Genomic DNA, 16,801 nt, shown 5'->3' with positions numbered 1-16,801 from the left:
AAAAAGGATAAAAATATATCAATGTTATCAGTGGTTGTTTTTGGGAATTGAGTTACAGATGAGTTTTTCCCTTTACTTTTCTTTATTTTGCAATGTTTCTACTGCACGTATATTACTTTTGGCAACTTGGGCAGGGGAGAAAGTTGATCTTTTTCCCCTTCTTCTAATCTCTTTTTCTAACTTGTTTTTAAGCCAGTAGTACTAGTAAAATTCTTTTTTTTTAGTTGTCTTCATAAATTTTCTGGCTGCTTACTATTTAGTGGACAAATTCTAGAAAAATGATGAGCTCTACCAAGGTTAGCATTAAAATGGTTGTCTCTGACTCAGTGACTTTTCATCTATGTCATTCACTGACTAACCCATACCGATACCTGGATTTATTTCTTTTCTTTTTTAATAAATGAATATATTGATACCCTAGTGAAAGATTAAGGTTTATACTGTTTACTTTGAAGTGAAAACTCAATAAACATGCCTTTGTTTTACCATGTTTTACATATTTAATAAAATCTTCTGAATTAGAAGCCCAATGTATTCCAATGGTGACAACTAAAAAGTATAATATTTTTCTTCCTTGTTTTTAGGTATTTATTAAACTTTACCAATGGTCTGTCATTACTTTGGATTAATTTATAGATAGGAATTAACACTAGTAATAGAATTTGTAGACCAACAGACATGTTTTTAAAACACACCTTATATGAAACAAGCTTAGATTTCTTCTCTATTTTTCAGACATCAAGAGGAAGAGGTTTCTTCTCCATGGAAAAAAATTTATTCTTCTTATCCTAGAGTAAAGAAATATGCGAACAAGTTAAGTTTTCATTCTAGAGAAATACTTTTTAACCCCAACCCCATTTTAATCTAAATTTTATTTAATGTTTCCAACAGTATTTCAACTGGTAGAGCAGAAAGGAAAAGCCACACATCCATGTGACCCAAGGACCCAAGAATCCACTCCTCAGTCTTCTAGACCCTCGTTATTCAGAATATAGCATCCGAACACGCTGCATTGGCATCACCTGGGAGCTCATTAGAAATGCAGAATCTCAGACCCCACCCCAGACCTATTGTGTCAGAATCTGAATTGTGATAAGATCCCCCATGTGACTTGTAGGGACATTAAAGCTTGAAAAGCACTAGGCTAGACAACTTTTTATTGCTTTTGTTGTTACATGTCCCAGAATAAGAAGGCATTGATAAAAGTAAATGAATAAAACTTGTTAATATGATGAGAGTGAAACTTCTGTTTACAGTCTGTACTGGAAATGTGTTTTAAAACTATAATTAGATGATCATGGTTTTAAATTTTAATTTTAAACGATGTGCATTAAATGTTAGAAAAGTTACAGCTGCAATGATCATGTTCATTAGAAAGAGGAAAGAAGCACAAATGAATACAAAAATGATGACAGTGAGGATTGACTGAACTATCTAAAAGAAGTACACTTTACAGGAGAAGTTTTTGGAAATATTGTAATCCGTAGAAGACTCTTGTCGAAGGTGTCAGTTCCAAGGTATATATAAGACATGTGCAACTTTTCATGATTCACATACTCAAGTCAATAGGTTCCTTTGCTTTTTCCTGTATTGTTTGTATTCTGTTTAATTTAGCAGTCTCAAGTGGTGGGAAATCATATAGTTTTTTGGAGGGGAGACATATGTGAGTTAGCAGCAAAAGGATTTTGAAAATATAGTATGCATTCGACATATACTTCCTGGTTCACCATACATTGGTCATTCTTGTGACAGAGTGATTGAGCATCTACTCTTGCCAGGCTCCATGCTAAGTTCCAGATACACAGTGGTGAGTGAAAGAGACATGGTTCTTGCCTTCAAGTAGCTTCTGATAATATATAAATTACTGCTGATCAATTTTTGAAAAGTACCTGTGGAGTTTGTTCATTTATGGCATTTCTGCGCCTTGTACCTACCTTTTTTTCATTGATAATAAGAAATGTCTAATCCTTGGTTATCAGTCTAATTCATATAGCTTGATTAGTTGTGATTTGTATAGCAGGTAATAGCACTTCATATGGCAAAATGCAGCTGGCAACTTACAGAAAAGAAGTTAAAATATATAACAATAAGTTACATACTGTAACATAATCACTGTAAGGGCTTGACATGGGTGGGAGATAGTGGGCTGGGGGTTGCTAGGAAGGTAGTATGGATAAGTAACAATGAGCAGGAGCCATGAACAAGTTTTCTCCTAAATTGTATGGATGGAAGTAATGCAATTATGGTCAAAATGAAATACATTTAAAAAAAAAATCATATGTTCCCAATTGATGAATTGGGTAATCTATTAGACTTGTATGTCTTCACATGAAGGTAATTTGTTTTTCAAACCAATCTTATAACATGGCATTTAGAAAACTATTCATCTTTAAGTTGCTTTTTGAGTTTTCTTGGAACGATGGATTTACCCACTATAATTGAGACCTGACAAGTTGGGTGGAAAGTTGAAATAAATAGCTCCTAATGAGCAAGTGGCCCAGACTTAGGTTGAATCAACCATTACTTTAGGACACTGATATCTTTGTGGATTTTGAGTGCAGTCCCTCCCAGTTTCCTAACCCTGCATTCCTAGAGCCCTGGCATTTGTGCCTGTTTTAACCACCACCCACAACAGGTTCCACCCTTGTTTTCCAGTGACTGAATTCTCTGCTATGATGGTCCAGAGGTTAAGAGCACAGTCTCAGAAGTCAGATGGACACAAATTTGTAGTTCTGACCTCACTACCTCCTAGACATAGGATCTTGGGTCGTTATGTCTCTACGTCTCAGTTTTCTCATCTAGAAAATGGAGATCAAAAATCTCATCTCATGTGATCATATGGATGATAGAACTATATGAGACACTTACTGCCATATGTAGCACATGGTAAATGGTAGCTACTATTACTTTATTATTATTAAACCCAGGTTTCCAAACTGGTTCCTTTCTGCTACATGAAACTGCTTTGGTAGCAAGTGGTTTTGTTTGTTTGTTTGTTTACCTTGTGTCTCAGTCTCTTAGTGGTTGTACTTTCTCCCAACTGAATTCATATTCCAGAGGCTGTCTCCCTGGGCACCCTCCGCTTTTGTGGCACTTTTGCTGAGCTCCCACTCTACCCCGGGTTCAACAGACACCCAGCTCCTGGGCATTGTTTATCTCATAGAGGCAGAAGTGCCTCGCGGTTAAAAGCCAGGGGAGACTGGCTGCCTGGGTTCAAATCTCAGCACTTCTACTTACTAGCTGAGTGACTCTGGTAAATTATTCACTCTTTCTGTGCCTCCATTTTCTCATCTGTAAAATGATTTGTACCTGTTTCGTTTGATTGTTGTAAAGAATAAATAGATTATCACATATGAAGAACCTAGAATAATAAATGCTATATAACATTCGATATTATGAGTCATACCTTGGTACTTATCCACTTCTTTCTTCTCACTCTGGGGTAACCTCCAAAATGTAATGCTATTTTTATGATTTGTATACACCATTTCATGTCCCTAGACTATCTGGACACTGCTCATGTTTCCACCTCAAGACCTCTGCCTTTTCCACATTCTGTCACAGATGTTCCTGGCAGACACTAGCTGTGACAGTGAGGAATGAGTAATATTTTCTTCCAAACTTTATGTCTGTGAGGAACAGTACACTGGGCCCAACCTGGTAGCCTCTTATGTAAAATAGGCTGAAACTAAGAGAGCTGAGCAAAGCAGTTGCCTTATTCTTCCTTAATTCCCTCATCTCCCTCTCCCCATTTCCACCAGTAAACAAAGACCACCCGTCTGGAAGAAAGAGCAGTGCAAGACTCCTCCCCAGTTGAAGTTGACTGCCTTGCTAAAAAGTATTACTGGATAAAAAGCAAAGGAGAGTCAGGAGGATAATTCAGAGTATGAACTTCTATTGAATCCAGGGGGTAAATTGGTTAGCTGCACTGTTACTGTTCCATGATGAGGCAATGTGGCTAAACTCAAGGTAACCTGAGAGAAGTAAGTCAAAAGAAGACTGAATCTCGATTGAGAACTTTGAATAAAGTACACATCACTATTTTGTAAACTGTTTAGCATTCTCAGGGGCTTTAGTGGAAGTCAGGGGAATCAGGGTGGTAGTGGTGGGGGCGTGTCTTACTTCTCAGCCCTCCATGCCTCGAATAGTACTTGGCTTGTGGCAGTAAAGTGTTTCTGCTCTGCAGTCCTGGCTTCAAGCCTCCCACGGGGAGATTCCTTTTAATGCTCCAAATCCCTTCCAAGGCCACTGTTAATATTTTCAAAAGTAAGATATTGATTATTAGTTTATTCTTTTTATAGCACAAAATATTTAAAATATTTACTTGGTGATTATTTTTTCAGTCATTTGAATGGAGGTTTACTTGGTTTGATTAATCAAACCACCCAAGGTTTTTATTATTTCTTTAATCTTTTATTCTAGTTCATTCATTCAATTATTCTCTATGCAATTAAAACTCTACAGTGCTTAATTAGATAATTCAACTTGACCTTAAAGAAGTAGACAAAAAGCCAATATAGAAATATAAATAACAAAACATAAAAACACCAAGAATAAATAACAGTTTATATATAGACTTCATTTAGTCAACCTTATCTGATTCTGATACCTAGAAGTGCAAATATTTCAAAAGATAATAAAACCCAAAGTTATCACATTAATTTATCCAGTAGGTCCAACACTCTTTTAAAAGCCATGAACTAGATGCTATTGAATCTTCCCTTGCAAGAAAAAATAAACTCACTGGAAGATACCATAACAAAATATTTGGAATGTGATGTCTATACATTTGCAAAAGCAAATTATAGTCTTAAATCCTAATACCATTCAATAAGTATGGGTTTAGTACTGGGCTTTTCTCCATATCTTAAAACCAATTACTTAGGTTGATTTCAGAGTTAGTCAACATACATTTGCTATGTAGAAAACTGTGACTCGAGTCAAGTAAGGTAGTGAATTTGGGTTAGTGCCATAAGTTGTTTTTCCCATTTCTGAAGCTGCAAAATTTGATGTCAAATGTTTTCCACAGATCCAAGGTTGCCCACTAGCATCCACATTGACATTTGATCTCTCCCTAAAATATTCTGTGCCATGTAACAATTAGGGGCATGGCCTTCGAGTTTAGAGGAAATCGAGGTTTCGGTTTCTGCTCCACCACCTACCGCTTGTATGGTGTTGAGCAAGTTATTTAACCTACTATGTCTCAGTTTCCTCATCTTTGAAATGGGGATAATAATATCTATCTTAAAGGATTATAGAATTTAGATGAAATAAATAAAAAGTCCTTTGCACTCAATAAATAGTAGCTATTATTTTTACAGGGACAACAATTTTCCTGTTCAAGTATGGCCTCAGGCATGGTCACTGAGCTGACTCACTGACTATTCGCCTGTCCTTCTCCTTCCTGAATGGAGCAGCTGAAGCTATCTGTCAAGGTTAGTTTCTTCCCTCTTTTTCAAAGACCTTCAAGGAAAATACCACAATCTTCTTCTGTTGACTTAAGAAAGTTTAAGCTGTTCTTTATATCTAACCTAAATCTTCCCCCACCATTCAAACCAGTTTCCTCTTCTTCTGTCCCATTTAAAGATAGAAGAGGGTTGCTCCCCAGCCTCTGGGCAGTAAACTGTCATATTTAGGAGTCCACAAACGTTTATTAAATATCCCCTGTGCACCACACCCTGTAAGAGACCAAGAAAATGGGTTTAGATTTGTTCTGAATTGTGGCAAGTTCTGGTAAGTGGAAAACAGTTTAAAATCAGGAGGCAGAACTATGTAGTAAAACGATATCAAATCAGATAAAAGAATTGTACTGGTCTAATTTAGTTGTGCTCTTTCAGATGCAATCACAAGTATAGCTGGAAGTTTACAACTTACTGGGAAAATACCTGAAATGTAAATGAAGATGCTCAGAAATGCATGAAAAAAAAAGTCAAAGCAAAATATAGTGATGCATAAATATTTACTCTTCTCAGAGATAGAGACTGCTGGAAAAAAATAGCACTACTTTGATCCGATATGATGTTTGAACGAAGAAGTTACGAAAGGTGATATGATCAGAGAAAAGGGTCTGAAAAAAAGCACAAATCCCTTTGAAGCAGATGCTTCTTTAAAGAGAAATCCAACTCCCTCTGCTCTGTACACGCCTAGAGGAGGAAGGAAGACAAAGGGGGAAGCAGGGCCCGAGTGACTTCGGTGTTGGCACACTTACCCTGAAAAGGAAAAAGCAGCAAGCAGAAGAGCAGGAATTAAATCCTTTCTTGAATCTCAGAATCTTCTAGAGATTCTTCTTTCTTCTTTTCTCATGGCCCCAACCCCTTCTACTCATAAACTTTTTTAGGTGTGCTTTTATCCTGAATTTTAAAGTTACTACACTATGCCTTTATGCTGGAAAGTTTAGTCAGTGAGACCTGGCCTGGTCTTTCAGGGAAGGTCAGCTCACCCTATAAAAATATTTTTGTTCCCTTTGGCTGTCTCGGGACTGTGAATAATGAACATCAGAGCTTAAAAGCCAGTTTAGAGCCATATCCTTTGTGTTAACAAGGTAGAGATTTAACCAGAGGAAGAAAAATTTAAGTAATGTAAATTTCTTTGGTGACTTCTAGGCTCTGTAATTATCTTGACATGCCTTTGCTGTCTAGTAAATTCCTTGCATATTGTAGGTACATAAAACATTTTTTTTGACAGAATTATGAGTAACAAACATATCCACACTCACTGAGCAACATTTTATATTTTCTGAGTTAGTACTAAACATAATTAATAAGCCAGACTCAAAATTACATTAAGGCACATGTAGATACAAATTAATGGATTTGGCAGGACACTACTGAAATTCATGGAGAAAGGATATGTTGTGTAAAAGAAAACTAGTAAACTTCACTAATCAGATTTTTCATGACTCCTCAACCTCTGCAGGTTTTAGCCAGAAAAATACAAAAGCTCTTTGCAATTTGAAAGCATTAAATTAGAACTTTAATTTATTTTTACAAAGTCCTTTATAGAGGTTCTTAGAAATGTAGAAATAGTTTAAAGATAAATGGTAAAAATCAATGTTATTGTTCTATAATGCGTGTCTCACAATCTTACCTCTACTTTTTAAAAAGTTGTAAGGAAGAGAAAATCTTTTGGGAATCATTAAGAACATGTGAATGATGATGTTTGTTAATTTTTTCCTTATCCAGAAAGTTCTATAAGTTGCCCCAAATTCCATTTTCATTTGACAGAAAATCAGATGAGAAAATTGCATTTCCTTTTTTCAGGGTAATGAGAACCTTTCGTGTAGACCTTGGCCTATGTTCTTATGTGACAGGAACGTGTAATACCTTTGAAACCTCTGTTCTGCCTCAGATGTGGAACTAAACTGAGGCTGAAACTGGAGAAAATTGTGTCGATGTCAACTTTTTTTTTTTTTAATAAAGAGAGTACTATTTGCTACCACTACAACTTTAAATCATTTCCTATATTTTAAAGAGAGCCAGTATAACTCAATGGTGAAGAGCAGAAACATCAGCTTCTGACAGGCCTGTATTCAAATATCAGCTATTTCACTGTGACAATGGGCAAGTCACTGTACCTTCCTGAACCTCAGCTTCCAGATCTGCAAAGTGGGAATAAGGGCACAGAATGGTTGCAGGAATTAAGAGAGATACTTTGTAAAAACTCTCATGTCTAGAAGACACACTTCAATGATAGCTATTATAATAATAATTATTATTACCATTATCACTGTCATCATGATACAGACACCATTCACCCACTGCACTCCTCACCCCAGCATTCAGTGCTTCTTTCTGAGCCCACATGCCTCTGCATCAGGAGCCTGCTTTAGAGGCCTGGCAGCCCGTTTTTTTTCTGTGGTCACCGATGCCATTCCTTAGACCCAAGTATGGGATACACAGTAATAACCATCTAGGGCAACGTGGCCATTTCAGTGTCTCCACCTCTCGTTAACTGTTGTTACAATACAACCACAAGAACAGATGGGATAGCTCCTTCAGCTGAGGGTCCAGAAGACTGAACAGTTCTTTTTCTTCAGTCCCCTGTTATTACCCAAACAATAATATTCCAAAAGAAATGTTATATTCACTCTATTAAATGTCCATAAACCTAACTTCTGAATCTTTTCATTTTTGACCAATTTTATTCAATCCAAAGAGAAGAAACTTTTGATCTTTTACCAGTTTCATTCAACCAAAGGAAAAGGAAAAGCAGCATAGAAATAATTTGAGTCCATTGCTTCTGGAAACTTCCATAATTCTCATCCTTAGCTCAGTCACAAATAAAACATACTATAATTAAGTCGCCTAACTTCAGGATCCCCCTCGTAATAGAATGTATAAGTTCTTCAGGACATTCACCCACATACTTTGCTATATGGTCATGTTTTGGTGCTTTATCAATGGTTGAAAGAAAGTTCAGTCTGGACATTTTTTGGAATCTCACCTTCACCAACCATATTATTGTAAAAGCAATTGGATTGTTGAAAAATTCAAACTAACCCAACCAATACATACATAGCTACACAAATATGCTTGGATACATGCATACATCTTGGGTCCTCAGAATTTAGATAGACTTGGGTATATCTAAGAAATAGTATGTACAAAATCACAAAGTCACAAATTCAAGTATGTATACATATATGTGTGTGTGTATGTATATGTGTGTGTGTATATATATATACATACATATATACATACACACATATATATATGTATATCCAGAAAGTAAGAGAAGAATGAGGTCATTTTATTTTAATATCAAGAAATTTGAGGAAGAAGTAAGGTTTAAAGAGCGAGCCATCAACTATGTCATATGTTGCAGCAATCTCAAGCCAAGGGTGGAACAGTATCCACTGGATTTAGCCATAATATGACACCAGAGACACTATAGTGAGTAGAAAGTCAATGGCATTTGGGGTCAGAACTGAATTTGGAATCCAGTTTTGCCACTTACTTAATATATAATCTTGGACAGTAAAAACCTCTCAAAATCTCAGTTTACCCACTCATAAAATGGTAATCATAATACCCATATCACATGGCTTTTATGAGGACTTGCGGTAAGCAAGATAAAGCCCCTGTCATCAGGTAGCTTATGTTCTAGGGGGAAGGATAGTTAATAAAGAAGTATACAAATAAATATATAATTTCAGGGAGTGATAGAAAAAGGAGAAAAAAGAAAGCAGTACAAAGGATTAGAGAGTAACTTGGGAAGGTGGGTAGTTTCTATTTTGACCTCGTGGAGAGGTTACCTCTGAGAAGGTGACATTTAAACTGATATTTGAATGAAGAGGGAGGAAGACATTTGTTTGTGAAGTGTCAAGGTCCTGAGGTGGAAATGGTTTTGGTATGTTCCAGAATATCACCAAGTAAGCCTAGGTGGCTGAAGTGGAGTGGGAAAGAATAGGAGATGAGTTCAGAGGGATGAGCTGGCTATACAGGGAGATTAAAATGTAGACAAAGAATAATAAGAAGGCATTGGAGAGTGTTGAGCATAGAGGTGATGTGTAGAGGTGATGTGTTCATAGTGTAGCAATTAGCACAGTATGTTATTTATACTTGGGGACAACAGTAGAAGCTGATATAGGATGTTACTGCTGAGCCTGCAAGAGATGATGGAGGCTTGGACAAAGTTGCAGTTGGGGAGATTAAGGATATATTTCAAATGTAGATTCAACAGGATTAGCTGATGGACTGGATATGAAGTTAAAATATTTGACTTCTGGGTGTTTGGTTTAATCAACTGAGTGAATGGTGGTACCCATTGTTGAGATGGAGCAAACCTGTTGAAGAGCAGGATTTTAAAAGCTGAGACATAGAATAAGAGTCTTATTCTAGACATGTTAAGTTTTAGAGGCCTATTAGACATCCAAGTGGAAAGTTAAGTAGGCTTTTGGGATTTCAGGAGAAAATCAGAGGCTAGGATACTAATTTTGAAGTCATTAGCTCAATAGGGAGTAATCACCCAGAGAGTGAGTATACATAGGGAAAAGGGCTTGTGTCTGACTTCTCCAAAGTTTAGAGGCTAGGAGGAAGGACAGTTGGCAAAGATAAGAATGAGTGGTGTGAGCAAAACCTGGAGATTGGAGCATGGGGACCTGAAGGCTAATTTAAGAAAGTATTTTTATTTTTTATTTATTTATTTTTATTGTTATTTATACTTACAGCACCTGGTCTTCCTAGGTGGTCTCCCATCCAAGTACTAACCAGGCCGGATCCTGCTTAGCTTCCAAGATCAGACATTGAGCTTGTTAAGGATGGCATGGCCGTAGACCCTGAAATGTGGCTCCACTGGGGCACAAACCCAGGACCTTCTGCGTGTAAAGCAGATGTGCTAATTGCTACACTATGAAACCACATCCAGAGAAAGTATTTTTAAAAGGAAGGAGTAAACTGTTGTGACAGATGCTACAGAGAAGATGAATTTGATGAGTCTGTGGATTGTATTTGACCGTCAAGGTCATTGGATTTGTCCTTCAAGAGGAAAGTCATTTGCAAACTGGAAAAGAACAGTCTAACTGGAATGAGTAAAAGAGCAAACATTAAGAAGTGGAGACGATGGGTCAAGTACAAGTCCCTACAAGTTTTATGCAGAATTCTGGGTGTACATGACAAGCCATGTTTTCTAGGAAGAGAAGCCATAGCTTTCATCATATATTTAAAGGAGCATGTTCCTGAAACCCTGCACCAGCAGGTCCAGTGGCTGGCCCAGAACTGCCAACACTCTGAGATTAAGCTGGAAGGGCATGGCACCCTTTCTAGCCACTAGTTCCCTCTTGTGAACATGAACATGCGCCTTCCAGTCATTTAAAAAAATAAGAAAAAAATAGCAGTTTCTGTTTTCCATAAGTACAGCCCTTTTAAAACTTACCTTTACAGAAACCATTATTCTCAGCTTTGAAAGATTTTTCTAGCCTAAAATAGCACCTCTGTGTAACCTCTAGCGGATGTTATAAAAATGCAGCCCAAGCATTCTTCTTTTATGTGAAAGTATTTTAAAAGATTACTTAGAAAAATAAATTTTTATAAACCAAATGATATTTCCTAATCATTTAGACTGTCTTATAATCGAATATATCCCAAAAGAACAATACAACATGCAACTAGTATATGACTTACACATTTATAAATGTATAAATGAAAGTAAGCCCAAAATATAATAGTATATACTTAAAAAATATATCTATCTTTAACCAGCAGGGAAATGGGACATGTAGGCTGGGTTTCAGAAAAACAATTTAGTAGTCGTTCTGCATCCATTCATAGAGTTCAAACTAGACTTTAAACTTCCCTTCAAGATATCATAGGAACAAAATTGGCCATTTTGCTGCTCTCTCCTTTTGTAAGAATGAGTGATACAGAAGGCCTAAAAGGTGTCTTTATGGTTGATTTTGAAATATAAAGAGGGAAAACATGTCATGGAATCTGAAATGATGCACTCTGGGCCCACAGCCTCTGCTCTTGGGAATCCTTAGAGAATGTGGGCCTTACCTGCCAGATGTTCAATAATCCTAAGAAAATGTCAAGTTCTCTGAACATTGGAGTCATGTCTCACAGTTCTTTTATTTCATCTGGTACCCATGAGGGTTTCAATAAAAACCTGATGATTTGAAGAGCATGAAGTATGAACCTAGTAATCATCGAGAAAGAACTGTGAAAATGAAGGTCTTGTGCAATTTCAAAATAACATCTGCAAGGGATTGTGGAGTTTCTAGAGTATATCCTTTTTTCAATGAACCATCAATGAGAGCCATCAATGCCCAGACTGTATGACTCATATACCATGTGTATATACAATAAAATCCTTAGATGAGTTGACCTATTTAAATGACTTATTGTTCTGGGTCAGTGATTTGCAAAGTGGTGTTCCTGGACCAGTAGCATCGACATCATCTGGAAACTTGGTAGAAATGCAAATTCTTGAACCCTGACTCCAGAGCTACTAAGCCAGTTACTACTCTAGGGATGGGGCCCAGCAATCTACTTTTAACAGGCTCCCAGGTAATTCTGATAACATCTAAACTTTGGGAACCACTATTATTGGTCATACCTATATTGATAAAGATTTAACATGTTATTGTGCTTTACAGGCACTTGGAACAAATTCTGCTTATCGTTAAATAAAATAACCCCACCAAAAATGTAGGACAGCAATATAGATACTGATACCTAGCTCATTTTTTTCTTAAATATAAGAGTTTATTTAGGCATAGGCAAAATAATTATAAAATTCACCCAAGAATTTCCCAAAAGACCCATTTTTCTTTTGGTAGTCACAGTTTTGTAATAAATAATCTCTCTGCCATCAAATAGGCAATTTCATATTCATTCACAAATATAGTTCATTTGTCATTGAGATTACCTGCAGGTGGATTTTTAACGTGGCATTCATCTCTCTTAATATAAAGTTCTTCTTCCAGTACTTCCTTAATTCTCTTATGTGGCTCACAATATAAAAATTTCTTCCCTATAAAGACATTAACAAAATTGGTTACATATCATAAATTATTCCCAACCTTCTAGCCATTACACCTATACGAATAACTATTTTTTTTTAAAGACATATCCTTCTATACAAATGCAGAAGATTTACTCTGTAAACTCTATTTTGGGAAAGTCTCAGTCATTGTAGTTTCTGTTCTTTTGGGACTTCAGACTTTCATATAATTCCTGAACTTTGTGGGTAAGTTTAAGATACCTTTTTAAGGTATTATAAAGAAATACATGGTGTTTTCTTCATTAGCTTCAAGAAAACTTTCATTTATTCAATAAACTCTTATTAAAGATCTACTCTATATCAGGCATTTGAGTACAGAGGACAGAACAATGAATAATTCAGATGTGAGCATGGAGTCTGCAATCCAGATATATAACAGAACAGCCTCAGCATTATTTAATCATCATTTTAAAAGACTGAATCTGAATTGTAGTAGTGAACCACTTATGGGTGTATGACTTTATCCTGGCCCCTAAATCTGGCCCTATAGGACACCAGTGCTACGTGGAGGACTGTATTATACATTCTGAATACCTTAGCTATATTTCTTCTGCTCTGTGCTATCTCACCCTGCCTATCTCTGCAGTCTCTCCTCTCAGCCTTTCTCTATTGCTCTCTGAGTTCCCACATGGCCTTTCTGCCCATTCTCACATTGAAGCCTTTGTATATTTTATTTTCTCTGCCTGAACTGCCTTTCTCCTAATTTTTTTTTTTAGGGGGGAGGAGAGAGAGCTGGGTAACTTCTCAAATTTCAGGCATAGCCTTAAATTTAAATTCTTTAGGAAAACTTGCCCTAACTCCACAAATCTCAAAATGCCCCTGGTTACTTCTTCTCATAGTACTCTCCTCTTTTCTTTCATTTAATTTATTGAAATTTAGATATAATTTCATTTACTTTATATACAACTACTTGCATAACTATTAGTGTAATATATGTCTTCCTTACCAGACCATAAATATCCTAAGAGCTGGGATGTTGTCTGTTCTGTTCATCAGAGTCCTAAAACAGAGCTTGGCGCAATAATAGGCACTCAGTAAGTGTGTGTTCAAATAGAAATAAGTATTGTTAAATTTGACTGAGCTGAAAGACTTCTGTGCACAGGTCTACCCGTTCAGCCTGGTGGATGTCAGGGAACCAGTAGTTCTAGTCTCACTACTCAAAAGCTCAATTCAAAGAACTGTGGAAAACCTAAACCACCAAATACTTTAGCTATTTAAGATTTGACGTTATACTCAGAAGGATATGACAGGTGTCTCATCTTTTCCAGACTAACCAATAAAGGACACAAGTGAATAAATTTGGCTTGTGGGCAGATTGGTCCAAAGGGGGCAAGATATCTGGTGTGGCCCTGGGTCACTCCTGGTCATGAAGACCCAAGGACACTCTTATCCACAAACAAGGTAGAACTAGATAGTTATTGGGTCTCATTCGTTTCTCAGAAGTTAGGAGTCATATGAATGAGAGATGGGGTTAGCATTACTCCAGCTTAACTCTGATTTAAACTTTTTTGGTTAAATCATGATCTTCAGGCAGAAAAGGGTTTAAGAAATGTGGCTAAGAGGAAAGAAAACCCTATAACAGGTCAGTAAAGAGAAAGAGATCACTTCTAAGCAAATTTCAGCCCTGCTGCTATGAGAATTTACAGAGGAAATCACTGAAGGTTTTGAGGAACTGTGAAAAATGAGAGTAGAAAAGAGTTAGTATAGGCAAATATTCCCTAATCTGCTCCTCCCCTCAAAAAAATGAGAGAGAGAGAGAGGAGAGAGAGAGAGAGAGAGAGAGAGAGGAGAAAAAAAGAATGGGAGAGCAGAAGAGTGGGAGAGAGGAAGGGAGAGAAAAATAAAGAAAAAATTTTTATAAGTTAACATAGCTTAATGTTGATCTTCACTAATATTTTTAATGGATTGGTCAACACATTGATTGTGAGTATAGACCATGAGGAGCTATGACCTTTAAGTGTAAAGGACTGCTGAAAATATTATTCCAGACTAAACTGCTTTCTTCTGTTAAGAGTTAATAACAACTGGCACAATTTATTGAATGCTACCATGCCCTAGGCATGTTATATATATTATCTTTCTTTCTTACAATCACCCTTTGGGCAGATATAATTATTCCTATATTATAGGTGAAAAAGAAACTCCAAGAAGTCACAGAACTCATAATAAAAATTAAAAACCATGTCTACCTGACTTTCTGACACCCAAATTACCAAACTAGCTAGATTAGAGAGATGTAGCCACAATGCATTTGGATTTCAGCAAGGCATTTGATAAAGTGTGTTTGTAGGAGGCAGAATGTCCATGCAAAAGAAGCTGGTTGACAGATCAAGGGCTCCTAGAAACTACTTGGAACTGTTGGGATCAGCATCTAATTTGCTAATTTGGATATAGGAACTGCCAGCAAACTCACCCAATATGAGAATGGCACAAACTTGGTGAATGGCAAACACAGGACTCAAAGGGCTACTTCTATACCTGGAATGCACTGCTGAAATCTGTAGGATGGTATTGGTAGAGATAACTGTAACAACTTGTGCTGAGGATTAAATAAATGCGTAAGTATAGGATAGAAAAGGCCTGGTTCAAATATTTTCAGTTGAACGAAGAAGGAAAGAGAAGTTATGGATGGCACAGACTGCATTTGTTATATGTTTTAATAATATAAAGTGTCTGCCAAAACAGCTAATCTAATTTTGGATCCATTTAATAGAAATATAATGTTTAGATCAAAGGAGGTTATAGTCCCACTACACAATTCTAATCTGATCATACCTAGAATACTGGATTCAGTGATTTAATAAACTGGAGAATGTTGGAAGAAGTCAGCCAGCAAATTATTTTAAAGGTAATATTGAAGTCTATGAAAGCTGTGGTGGGTGCTCAAATAGCCACCTTTATGTAATTCAAGGATGAAATTATATAACTTCAATGGGAAAAAAAACACACTTTTTCTGTGTATATTTGAGAACAGATCTGTGATTAGGAAGTAGAAGCTATAGAGAGACTGAAGACCTTTCTAAAATATAGAGACTGAATACTCTTCAAAAAACATTTGAAAATTGAACGAGTGCTTCGTGTGGGTGTGAACAGCCTTCTCTACTTCGTCTGAGGCCCTAAAAGGAGGTTTTCAGGGAGGCTGTCGCAGGAACTCTTTGTAGGCTGGGACCCTGACTTTGTGAGCTCCAGAAAGCTTGGACACCTGCCTGAATTCATTATTTATTTCCCTGCAACTTGACCAATGCTGGGCATGCAATAAGGACTCAATATTCCTTATTGAGTTGATGAGTGAATGATTAATTCCATCTTTTACTCCTACAGTCACGTTATTAAGGAACCTTTTAAATTCTAGCATCTTTAATGAGAAAATTCCCAGATAGAATTTGAAGTCGGAATGAGGAATTACTTAAATACACCGAATACTTAAATATACTGAATTTAGTTGTTCTAAGTAAGGCCTCTGCATGCTGTTGATAAGAATAAAAGGAATGAGGTATCATAAGCAGTAATATTGGGACTGATGCTGAGGGAAGAGCCCCTTTCATTAGAAGGCAGCCGTCCTGCCTCTCCTTCACGAGATCTGGCAGGAGGAGGATGTGTGGTCCCGAGGCTCCAGAAGTGAGCCGCTTCAGCCCAACCCTCCCTGCTGGGGCCCGCAGTGCACACTGGAGCTTCCAGAACGGAGAATGCTCTCTAGAGAGGCAATCAAGGAGGCGCTGCAGAAGGCCTGGAAACAGCTCGCATTCCTCTTTGGCCTATTATTTTCACCGTCATCATTCCTTAGCACTTGCTGAAAACCTGTGCTGCGCCAGGGGCTGTGACATATCTGTAAATTCATGGAACGATATGGATGAGCGCTGCGACCTGGTGCAGGCTCGAGTTACAACCACCTCGGTTGTGGCTGTGGACCAGAACTGCCTTTACTTATTTAAATATTATTTGTGCGTTTGGCAGGGCAGGGAGGAAACAGAGGTGTTAAAATGTGGCCCATAATTGTGAGAGTCTAAATGGAACCGGTAATAATTTATGGACTGAGAGTTCAAGAGATGGGAGTTTAAGTATTTTACATATTTCTCCAGCACTGAGTGACCGTGGGTAAGTCAATTCCTTTCCTCCAGTCTAGATCTCAGTTTCCTGGTCTGTAAAATGAAGGAACTGGCAAAAATGATCTACATGCGTCCATGTGTATAAAATTTATATATATTATAAATTCATAGATAACAAAATATATAATATGTATTATAGTACATGTAATATATAATAAAATATGTAATACAACATTTTAATATATAAAAACATAATA

At 36.9% G+C, this 16,801-nt stretch overlaps 1 protein-coding gene across 1 annotated transcript in view; it reads right to left on the bottom strand.

The window, feature by feature from the left end:
* Positions 1-2,778: 2,778 nt before the first annotated feature.
* Positions 2,779-16,801, bottom strand: part of CUNH11orf97 (chromosome unknown C11orf97 homolog) — a 14,704-nt gene continuing 681 nt past the window's right edge. The window contains exons 2-4 of the mRNA XM_015585963.1: positions 12,364-12,468; positions 4,123-4,248; positions 2,779-2,798 (exon numbers count right to left, since the gene is read on the bottom strand). Coding sequence (XP_015441449.1) covers positions 2,779-2,798; positions 4,123-4,248; positions 12,364-12,468 — 251 coding nt within the window. The remainder of the gene's footprint in view (positions 2,799-4,122; positions 4,249-12,363; positions 12,469-16,801) is intronic.

This window comes from Pteropus alecto, unplaced genomic scaffold (genome assembly GCF_000325575.1).
Source record: "Pteropus alecto unplaced genomic scaffold, ASM32557v1 scaffold12, whole genome shotgun sequence".
Taxonomy (NCBI): Eukaryota; Metazoa; Chordata; class Mammalia; order Chiroptera; family Pteropodidae; genus Pteropus; species Pteropus alecto.
Note: the sequence above shows the minus strand (reverse complement) of the source record. Positions and strands in the feature narration are given on the sequence as shown.